Below are 10,812 nucleotides of genomic sequence, written 5' to 3'. Positions count from 1 at the left end.
CAATGGCTTGTGATACCACTTCCATGCCAAGCACAGCTCCATTGTCTATTGTTCCTCTTTCACAGGTTAACTTCCCATCGATTGACCAACCCATTGCTTCTTTTAAGGGTCAAATTCACAGCAACTTCACAATAAGGTTTCCTTCATTGTCTGTTCTTCATTACCTGCCTGATGTGCACAACAGCAGACCAAGAATGGCAGGGCCTTAGACACGATTTCGGTCCCTGACACACAGGCTCCTTGTCCCACTGCCGGCCTTCCGTGTGCTCAGCAAGATCTGCAACTCCACAGTGTTGTGGAACTGCACCTTCAGCACAGGCACCTTTCCAGCCTGATCTGCCCTCGTTGCTCTGCGCGTGTGCACAAAACACGGCATGGAAGAGAACGGCAGCAGGGGCCTATGTGTCCAAGGGCTCGGGATTTGCGTCACTTCATCTCCACAGAGATGCAGGCAAAGTGAAAAAGCCAAACAATTTATTAATAGAAGACAAACCAAAGGGATGGGGTAGGAGGGAAAAATGGGATCGGCAGGATCTGAGGGCTAGAGGGAAAGAGCTGTCATCAGGGAGGGAGAGTGGAGGGGAAAAAAGGGGATGGGCAGTGTCTGAGGGCTGGAGGGAAGGAGCTATCTATAAGCAGGGAGAGGGCTGAAGCCCTGCAGGTTTCCCACAGGGTCAGCTGTGCCAATCATCAGCTGTGCCTGGAGCTCCAGCTGGTCTCTTCTGGTCTCAAGGTAGTCTCATCTTCCATGGCATTTGGAGGCCTGATGCAGACACTGGTTCTTCTGAGCCACTTCTGCAGCTCTTTCACTGAATGTATCTTGAACTACTATGTTTGTCTGGGAAGGACTGTCATCTCTCCACAGGGCTTGAAGGGCTGGAAGAGAGAGGGACAGAGCCCTGGTTAGAGCCAGGATCTGTGGGAATCCTAGCAGACCTTCCTGCGAGGTCCATCCCACCCAGCTCTAGCCATGGCCACAAGAAAAGGGGGTGTCAACTGGATCAGCCTGCCATGAGTCCGCCCCTCCGAGACCCTGAAATCTCTCTGTGCTCTGCCCACGCCACCTCTCATCCACACAAGGAGCAAAGCCCACCACAGCAAGGACAGGGATTGCAGCTCCCTGCCCAGGCATCGCACCTCTCCCACCAGCCCCCGCTGTCAGCCCTCACCCTTGTAGATAAACTGGGTCTCTTCCTGCTGCTTCCTCAAGTACCGCCCGGCGGTCACTAGGAACACAGAGCCTGTTATGGACCGTGGCCCAGATCCTGCTGTGGCAGGACAGGGAGGGAGCCTGGGCTCGTGGCTCACCCATGAACCTGATGGCCGCCTCTTGCAGGGGCTCCTGTGGGCTCTGCAGGTAGGGCCGGGCCCGGCGCAGGTGCTCAGCCGCTCGGCTCCTGTCCTCTGCCAGCTGGAGAGAGCGGCAGGAGGGAAGGGTTGGCGCGGTCTCCGCCCCTGGGCGGGTGCTCCCTGCGCCCAGCCCAGGCCTCCCCTGCCCGCACAGCCCTGAGGCCCGGCCAGCAGCCGCTGGCGCCGGGCTCTGGAGGGGGCAGAGGGCCGGCTGCTGCCCGGGGAGCCGCCGTGCCACCCTGCAGCCCCGCCGGGCCGGGGCTCCATCGGCACCCGGCTGGGGCCCACAGGAGCCTGGAGAAGAGCCCACGCGGCCTCTGGCTGCAGCAGCGGGCAGGGACACAGCGTCCAGCCTGAGCTGCCAGACACTGAGCAACGTGCCCATGGGGCTTCTCCAGGCTGAGCCTGGGGCTTCTAGGCCGTCCTTACCAGGACCTCGGCAAACTTTGACAGCTGCTCCTTCTTCACCAGCTGTTCGAGATTCCTCCTCTTCAAAAACTTGGACACACGAAGTAGCGTTTCCCGAGAGGCCTGGAGAGCAGCAGAGACCCAGAGATTGCCCCACAGCCCGGGGCACAAAACCTGTGTCCCTGTGCCAAGGCCTGGAGGAGGCTGCAGCCCACCAGGTGCCAGGGCAGGAGGCAGCCGAGGCCCCTCTCAGAGATCCACCGGCATCACAGAAAACCTCACCTTCGCCACATGCCAGTTCTCAACATGGCAATACAAGAAAAGTGGGAGCAAGCCCTGACTCAGAATCTTCTTCATGGGCTTTTTTCCCTCATCCACTACCAAGTCCATCATCTTGTGCATGAGTTGAATGGAGAGCAACTGCACATGGCTGTTGTCCTTTAGAAAAGAGGAGGATAAGATTTTAACACCAATTATTCCAGGCTTACTTGAGACAACGTATGAAAATCCATAAGGGAAAAGGTTATCTGGGCAGTCTGTGCCCATGGGGTGGACACAGAGCCTTACATGCTCAAAGAGCAGCAGGAGTGCCTCAGCCAGCTTTGGGGCGGTGGTGCTGGATACCAGGATGTCTTTGTGCTGGAGCACATTGGTGAACACATGGAGGCTCATGCTGACCACCTCTCTATCTTCATCCCCCAACAGCTCCAGAAGGCTTTGAGACACGCTGCACATTCTTCTGGCCTGGGTGGAACACAAGGCTGTGCTGGGAAGCCATGGACGGCTGCACGGCCAGCAGCACCCTGGCACTGCAACCCCACCCTGCTGCTGCAGGGCCCACAGGCCAAAGGCCTGTCCCAAAGCACTGGGGCAGGTGAGGCAGGAGAGCTGGGAGCAGCTGCCTCAGCTCCTGAAGCCCTGCCAGACCAAGGGGCTGCTTTGCCGGGCACAGCTTCAGCCGTTGCCCCCTTCTCACCATCGAGGGATCCTTGCTGAGCACCACGAGGCCTCTGAGTGCCAGGCGACGCCGCTCCCTGCACTCGCTCTGCAGGTGCCTTGACATAATCTCCAGCATGCTGTCACCACATTTAGTCGTGTCCAGGCACTCGAGGACCTGAAAGGCGCAGGGCAGTGACAGGGGACCCGGCCGGCAGGAGCCCAGAAGCGCACAGGGCTGGGCCCAGGCAGCAGCACAGGGTGTGGGCACTGTCCTGGCAGCTGTGGCTACAAGAGGGCAGAGAGCTGGGAGGCAGCTCAGCGAGGCAGCGCTGGCCAACAGGCTCACCTCCACAAGGAATGCCAGGGCAGGCAGATCCCAGCACGGCTCCTCCCTGCTGAGCTGCCGGAGCAAGTGGAGTGCGATGCGAGAACACAAAGGGATCAAACCACGGAGCATCTCCCTGGCAGGGGGGAAAAAGACACCAAAGCCCTGAGGTGGGGAGACCAAACCTCTCACAACACTGACTCACAGAGCTCTGGTCTTTCCCCAGCATCCCTGGAGGGGATGTGAGCACTTGGAGAGGCAGCCCCTTCTGGGCACCCTCCTCTCCCAGCCTTTTCCAGTCTTCTTGGCTGTCTCCCGCTGAAGAGGCCCACTGGCCCATGAGCACAGGGACTGTGTGGGGCACAGGGCACAAATGCTGGGGGCAGTGGGCAGAAGAGGGTCTCACCTGGCCAGCAGACCCACGGCATAGTGCTGGGTGTGAGCACAAAGCAGCGTGTCCCAGCCACGCTTGCGCTCCATAGCCACCACCACATGGTCACACTGCAGTCGGCAGAGCAGAGCCTTCATGGCCTGCACTGCAAACCTGTGTGCAGAGGAAAGCCCAGGTCACACTGGGAGCACTGGCGCTGGCCACAAGGGCATGGGAAGGACAGGAGGACTGTTGGGACCTGTTGGGCTTGCTGGGAAGGCGGTGTTTCTCCTGGCATGCACTCCAGAAATTATCAACTTCCTCTGGTGGCATCTGCTGTGTGGTGATGACAACATGGAAGAGCAGAGCCACAAACAGGCGGGAGGAATAAAGGATGATCGCCTTGTGGCACTCAGGCACTTGGACAATCAGCCAGATCACCAGAGTTGCCTGCAAAAGAAGCAGCCCAAGGCAGCGCTCAGTGCCGAGGTGTCCATGGGGCAGGGCCCAAGGGCAGGCTCAGGGGGAGCAGCGGGCCTGCTGCCCCCTGAGCCTGCCCCTAGGCCAGGTTTCAGCCCAGCGCCTGAGGCATGGAGAGGATGGAGAGCTGCTGGAGAGGCAACCTGGGGCTGAGCAAAGGCCCAGAAAACTCACAGCCAGGGCAAAAAGGTCCTTGTTGTCCCCATCGGAGGTGCACATTCTGTGCAGAGGCCAGTCCTCCATCACACAGAGCAGTGTTGGCAGCGCATTCTCCAGTGCTGGTCCCGATGAGCCTATGGCTCTCCACATCATTGCAGCAGCTCTGTGGGATGGCAGCTCTGTGTCAGGGGCATCTCAGTCACAGCACCATGCCCTGCGTAGCTGTGGGGACCCAGGTGACAGAGGCCTGTGCCCTGAAGGGCAGGGGGGGAGCATTGGCAGCAGGCTCAGGAAACAGAGGGGCCTGAGGGTCCTGGGCCTCTCTGCCTGTCTGGCAGAGACCATTGGACAGGCTGTGCAGGGCCACGGGCCCTAAAGGCTGCTGAGCCCTGAGCTCTCAAGGCTCGTGGGCCCCGTACCTGTCACATGTTGGGGCACAGCGCAGGAGGGTCAGCACCACGTCAGCAGGGTGTTCTTCTGCCAGCCTCACAATGTCCGTTTGCAGCCTGGCATCCACAGAGACGTGGGACATGAGACTCTGGTGGATGTTCTCCACCTTGGCTGGCACCTGGAGGAGACATGGGGGAGACTTGGAGCGCTGTCCAAAGGAACAACTTCCCCAGCTTCCCCAAGAAGTGCTTCTGTTCCCACCACACTGTGGGTGGCCTCAAGGCTGAGGGGGCCCAGAGACCATGGCTTGAGGGGACACACCATCCTGGGAGGCCTCCAGGTGTGGACCCAGGCTGCTTACCTGCTGCTGCTGGTGAGAAGAAACACAAGGCTCCTTGAAACAGTCGAATATGAGTTCCTGACTCAGAGTGGGAGTGGGCGTGGTGTCAGTATTTGCAAGGCCCTGAGTCTCTGCGGTGTTGGCGTTTGTGATGGCCACATCCTCAGTCAGTGCCATGTCAGCCTTTGCCCTGTGATCGTTCATTGCAGCCTCAGAGTCTTCTAAGTGCTCCATTGAATCTGGGTTGGTGTCAGTAGTTGTGATGCCCTTAGTCTCTCTGGTTTTGGTGTTTCTGATGGCCACATCCTCAGTCAGTGCCATGTCAGCCTTTGCCCTGTGATCATTCATTGCAACCTCAGAGTCTTCTGAGTGCTCCAGTGAATCTGGGCTGGTGTCAGTAGTTGTGATGCCCTGAGTCTCTTCCTTGTCGTGGTTTGTGATGGCCACGTCCTCAGTCATTGGGTGTGAGAAGAGCCTTTGCCAGGTTTCAGTTTCTGAGGTCTCAGAGTCTTCTGAGCACTCAGCTGAACCTGGGCTGCCATCAGGCTCTGCCTGGAGCTCAGTCAGCCCCGAGTCAGGCTCGGCTGCGCCCGCAGCTGCTGTGCTGCCAGTCTTTCTACGCTGAATGCGCAGGAACTGCCGGAACATCTGCAGGAGAAGAAAGGACAGGGAAGCCCGGGATGTTCCATGGAGTGCTCCAAGCATGGTGCTGGGCTGAGCAGTGACAGCAGGCCCAGCCATGTGGGGATGGCTGCTGGTACCTTCAGGCTTTTGCGGAAGCGGCCACGGGCGGGTTCCTGCTCTTGTGTCCGGTCCAGGGCTGCATCTGGCAAAGAGTGAGCGCAGCCAGAGCTGAGGGGCTGCGGGAGAGGCCGGAGAACACAGCCCAGCCCTGCGCTCCCAGGCAGGGAGAGCCCCGGGATGTCCCAGGGGATGGAGCACGGCCACTGCAGGGTGTCTGCCCAGCCCCTCCTCCGTCCTGTCCATGGGCCTGTCCCCAGGGGGGGGATGAGATGGGATGGGATGGGATGGGATGGGATGGGATGGGATGGGATGGGATGGGATGGGATGGGATGGAGCCAAGCTGGCTGCAGTCATCAGCCCTGTGGCCCAGCTCTGCCACTCACCATCCTGCAGTGTCTGGAACTGCTCCGCTTCTTCATGCTCTTGTGCTGGGTCAGCTCCAGGGTCTTTCTTTTTTTTCCCCCTGATCACTTTAAACACACTGAGAAATCTGGCTGCCATGCCAGAGTCTGGCCTTGAGGCCACCTTGAAGGAAGATGGCAGGGTGAAGTTCTGAGTCAACAAGTCGCGTCGTTGTGCCTGAAGGCATCTGAGGCAGAGAAACCTCAGGACGGCTGCAGGACAGCAAGTCCTGCACTCTGGTCTTGAGGGCTCCTGCCACAATGACAGGAGACTCCTCGTAAGGCTTGTGGTCACCAATTTCCTCAGTCTGGCCTTGCGGGCACCTGCAAAAGAAAAGCCTCGGGAAGGCCACGGGCTGCCAAGTCCCGCAGTCCTGCCACGAGGTCACCTGCAGGAATAACGCCTCGGAAAAGCTCCGGGTCAGACACGAAGGAGCGCGCTGTGCGGGGGCTCCTCACAGCACCGCTCTGTCCTGTCCTGTCCCGTCGCCTGCTCCGAGCACTGTGGCGTGCTCTTGTCACCGCCAGCTCCTATGTCACCACGCGTCACAAAGGGAGGGCCCTTGGACACCCCGGCCCTTCCATGACATGGTGACCGTGCTGCAGCGTGTCACAAAGGGCCCTTGCACACACTGCTACCTGCCCTGGGGCCACCCCCAGCCCCACCCAAAGTGGCCCAGGTTGGAAGGAATCTCTGGCCCTAAGTGTCTAGGCAGCCCAACAGGATCTTTAGGAACAACTCAAACCATCAGCAAACCCTGCCCTGCTCTGTGGTATCAGGGCATTTAAGACTCCTCAATTCCGGAAGGCTTTACTTCTCATTACACAACTCAAGTAGTTCCAAAATTTGCAAAACTTCTCAAATCAATAGCGATTGCCGGAGAATGTGAATGATTTGGAAGTTTGTTCCCATCTAAAAGCAGCAACTCATTTGCCTTAAACACATTCCATTGGAAGTCAATTCTGAAACATAGCACTATACAGAAGCAAAAGAAGGCCATTCTTTGGTGTGCAAATGGTTTTCGATGATAATATCACAATTCTCTTAAGGAATAAAAGCTCTCAAGGAATGAAAGTCCACTCAGTCTTACAAAAGTAGCCCAGACAAATGAGTAGATGGACAAAGGGCTCGTCCTCCCTCAGTACAGATATCTAAGTGGCCAATAAAGTACAGCTCTCCCATCTTGTTCCCTGCAAGAGAATCAGGACCATGAAGAGAAATAGTCACAGATATTCCTTCTGGCCTCCATAAGTAAAGCTGTGCCAAACCACAGATGCTGCCTTCAAGCTGACTCAAATTCCAGCCTAGACCTCTCACCTTGCAGACAACTCCTTCCCCAACACGCTCCCCAACACCAACCCCCTGCAAACACCCGCAGAGAAGCCCTCAACAGCCCACCAGGAGCCCCAGCTGTCCCCGTCCTCCGCAGAGCTTTCCCACCGTCCAGCAGACCCCTGGTTCCCTGCACGTGCTTTGGGATGGCACTCGGGAGCATCTGCTCCAAGGTCTTCCCTGGCAGCAAGCTCAGGCTGCCAGGCCTATGGACCCTGGCTCATCCTTCCCACCGAGCCTTCCTGTGCACGGCTTTCCATTGGCAAATCTGCGCTCAGCTCGGACTTCTCCACTCAGCCAGGGCTGCTGGGAAAGGATGGAGAGCAGCCTGGCAAGCTCTTTCTCCAGCTCCCCCTTCACTCTCGGGGGAGGTAGAGGCATCCAGAGGAAAAGCAACTGGTGCCGCAAGGATGTGGGCGGCATCAGGCAGCTCTGGGGAGGCCCTCAGGACTGCAGTATCCTGAGGGAACACTGTTGGCCATCCCCTGCATGTATCTGCAAAAGCTTAAAGTCAGCTGCCTCAGCTTCCAGGGCCTCTCTGGGCCAGCATCCTGACGTGGATGCAGGACTGCTGCCAGGCACTGCTGGGACCCAGCGGGACAGGACCAGCTGTCTCGTGTCCACATAGCACCCTGACACAGCCAGGGCCGTCCCGAAAGCAGACAGACGCTCCCGTGTCAGCAGAGAGGAGCAAGGAGCACTGGGCTCCTCTCAGGGTATCTCAGCTGGGTCGCTCCACAACACGCCCCCATTTTAAGGCCTGCTGATGCCCAGCTGCCAGAAAGCCTACCTTGTGCTCTCCAAGATGCACAGGGAGAGCCAATGAGCAGGACACTTGGGGAGGCAAACCTTCCAAGCCTTTCTGAGGCCAGGAGCACACCAAGATCAGCCAAGACTCTCCACGCTGCCTGGCCCACCCAGCCCACTCTGGGCTGGCTCTGGGCCACAGCGGCTCCCACCAAGCAGGTGGCAAATGCATATTGCAGAGAGTTGAAACACAGATGTCTTGGTTTGGAAAGACAGGTATCTGCTAAGGAAGGCAGGAGCCTCCTCTGAAATGGAAAAAGGTAGACTGTTCCTCTGAATTGTTAGAAGTTTGAAATTAAGGGGGGCTCTTGGGCCAAAAATATGGGAGCAGGAATAACAGTTCTTTATTAGGGAAGAAATGAAAAGATAAAATAAAACAGTGCAGTGAACTAAAAACAACACATTCTGACAGAGTCAGAATACAACCTGACACCCTGTTGGTCAGGTTGTTGGTAGCAGTGCAATTGGAATTGTGGCTGCAGTCCTCCTGGAGTGTCAGGTGTGGTTCTTTTGGAGAAGTGATCTTGTAGAAAAGGGTGCAGTCTTCCTCTGAAAAGGCAGGGAAGAGGCAGCTGTTCCTCTGGGAAAATCCAGCGCAAAAAGCTGTGCTCCTGAGCCAGAATTTCAAGCCTATACATGCAGGTAGGATTGCTTGGCTCCTCCCTCTGGCCAGAGCCTCTCCCAGTGGGATGTGAGAGTTCTTATCAGTCATGCAGTGACACTCAATGGCCCCTTATCAGCAGATGTCTCCCCATAAGGAAGGATTGATTGTGGAAGAGATAAGGAACAAGTGCCCATTTAACACAAGACAAGTGCCATACAGATGGCAAATAGAATACATCTTGCTTTTTCCAGTCTGGGACAACAGCAGCCAGGGAAGATGTGAAATGTGTGTGTAAAGGCCTTTGAATTCACAGCGCCCAGAGAGAGCTTTGGGGCTCACAGCGGGACAGAGATGGTTCTGCTCACACCTCTGTCCAAAGGGGGGTAAACACATCCTGCTGCAGGTGCTTGGGTTGTTCTCTGCAGCTCCAGGTGGATGCCAAAGCTGCTCTTCACAGCCTTCTTCCTGCCCCTCTGCCAAGTGCAATGGGCCTTCAAGGACTGAAAGGAGCACAGAGAGCCAAAGGGGGACACTTGCAGCTGCCTCACTGGGAGCTCCCTGGGCGAAGCACTTTCCTTGAGAAGCAAGCCCCTTTCCTCCAAAGGTGTTTCCCTAAATGCGCAGCTTTTCCGGGGAACACCAACACAGCCTTAAGAAACGCTGGCAAGGCTGAAGGAGTTCAGGTCCTTTCAGGACAGGCGCTCCAGCTCTAGCTCGTATTCCCCCAAGTGCGTATCCAGGTGGAGGTTCAGATGTGCAGACCTAGGCCCTCTACCAACACAAGCTGCCCACTGCCTCTTCACCTGCCTCAACTCCTGCCTGTGCTCACGGCACCAAATCCAGGCTGTTCCCGGCCACAGACCAGAGCCCTGTTACTACAAGATGCTCTTGCCGCACCTTCCAGGACTCTCCGCTGTACACACAGCGCTTTTCATGCCCGCTCCCAACAGGCTTTGGAAGGCAGAGCACAACCTGGCTGCCTCTGCCAGCAGCACACCCAAACACAGGCAGAGGAAGAAGCAGCAGGGGCTGTTTTGCGGCCATGCCCAAGAGAAACGGGAAGGGTGCCCTCCCTGTGGGCTCACTTGGTTGGCTTTCTGACTGGCTCTGAGCTGGGGCTGCCATTCCTCACCTGTGGGGACCAGAACCACACCCGGGATCCCAGCACTGCCTGACAGCGCTCCGGGCACTGGCACGGTTGCGCGTCCGAGTCCTGGGCGCTGCGCTGCAGCTTCATTTGCTCTTAGGCACACCCAAAGCCCCTGTTAAGCCCGGATGGTCGCTGGTTCTGTCCTCTTCCGCATCCTGTGCAGGGATGGAGCACTGCTGAGCTTTAGGAAGCTATTCTTGAAACTTCCAGCATTCCAAGCTCCTTTGAACTCTGTGGATGCTTGCCATGGAATCACTCACAGCTGGGTTCATCCTCAGGTTGGCTCTTCCAAATTCCAGGGGCTCCAGGGTGCTCAGGCAAGATCTGCAACTCCACAGTGTTGTGGAACTGCACCTTCAGCACAGGCACCTTTTCAGCCGGATCTGCCCTCGTTGTACTCTGTGTGTGCGCCCAAAACATGGCGTGGAAGAGAACGGCAGCAGGGGCCCGTGTGTCCCTGGGCTCAGGATTTGCGTCGCTTCATCTCCACAGAGATGCAGGCAAAGGGAAGAAGCCAAACCGTTTATTAATGGAAGATGAAACAAAGAGACGAGAGGGGAGGGGAAAAGAGGGGATGGGCAGGGTCTGAGGGCTTGGAGGTAGGGAGCTGTCAACAGGGAGGGAGAGTGGAGGGGAAGAAAAGGTGATGGATAGACTGAGGGCTGGTGAGGCCAGAGCTATCAAAAAGGAGGACATGTGGATCTGAGAAAAAAAGGTGATGGGCAGTGCCTGGGGGCTGGAGGAAGGGAGCTATCTAGAGGGAGGGAGCTATCTACAGGCAGGGAGAGTGCTGAAGCCACAAGAACTGTGCCCTATGCCAGGAGTTCCAGCAGCACTGAGAGGTGATGTCCTCTTCAATGTCTCCGGGTGTGTTCTTGGGACACTGGTCACTGGATCCAGAAGGTGCTGCTAATTTCTTTAGGTCTTTGAGGAAACGGGCTTGATTTTCCAGGTTAGAGCATGACGGGCTGGCATCCTGCCTCCGGGCTTGAAGGGCTGGAAGAGACAGCAA

General features: G+C 57.3%; 1 protein-coding gene across 1 annotated transcript; it reads right to left on the bottom strand.

Moving 5' to 3' along the window:
* Positions 1-457: 457 nt before the first annotated feature.
* On the bottom strand, positions 458-9,887 carry LOC128790627 (maestro heat-like repeat-containing protein family member 6). Its single transcript, XM_053947548.1, has 17 exons — positions 9,783-9,887; positions 7,225-7,269; positions 5,889-6,084; positions 5,523-5,587; positions 4,783-5,409; positions 4,451-4,599; positions 4,047-4,194; positions 3,652-3,842; positions 3,429-3,566; positions 3,044-3,158; positions 2,735-2,872; positions 2,326-2,502; positions 2,041-2,196; positions 1,780-1,881; positions 1,309-1,411; positions 1,170-1,226; positions 458-876 (listed from the first exon to the last, which is right to left on the bottom strand). The coding sequence occupies exons 1-17, from the start codon at positions 9,885-9,887 to the stop codon at positions 740-742; spliced, it is 2,649 nt and encodes an 882-aa protein (XP_053803523.1). The 3' UTR covers positions 458-739.
* Positions 9,888-10,812: the final 925 nt, after the last annotated feature.

This window comes from Vidua chalybeata, chromosome 7 (assembly GCF_026979565.1).
Source record: "Vidua chalybeata isolate OUT-0048 chromosome 7, bVidCha1 merged haplotype, whole genome shotgun sequence".
NCBI lineage: Eukaryota > Metazoa > Chordata > Aves > Passeriformes > Viduidae > Vidua > Vidua chalybeata.
The sequence above is the reverse complement of the archived record's forward strand: the minus strand, read 5'-3'. Positions and strand labels throughout refer to the sequence as shown.

Coding starts and splice junctions, on each gene's coding strand:
- LOC128790627 (XM_053947548.1), bottom strand. CDS start 9,887: ATGAAGCTGCAGCGCAGCGCCCAGGACTCGGACGCGCAACCGTGCCAG. Junction 1,882..2,040: donor AGAACTGGCATGTGGCGAAG/GTGAGGTTTTCT, acceptor GCTGCTCTCCAG/GCCTCTCGGGAAACGCTACT. Junction 1,227..1,308: donor GGCGGCCATCAGGTTCATGG/GTGAGCCACGAG, acceptor CTGTGTTCCTAG/TGACCGCCGGGCGGTACTTG.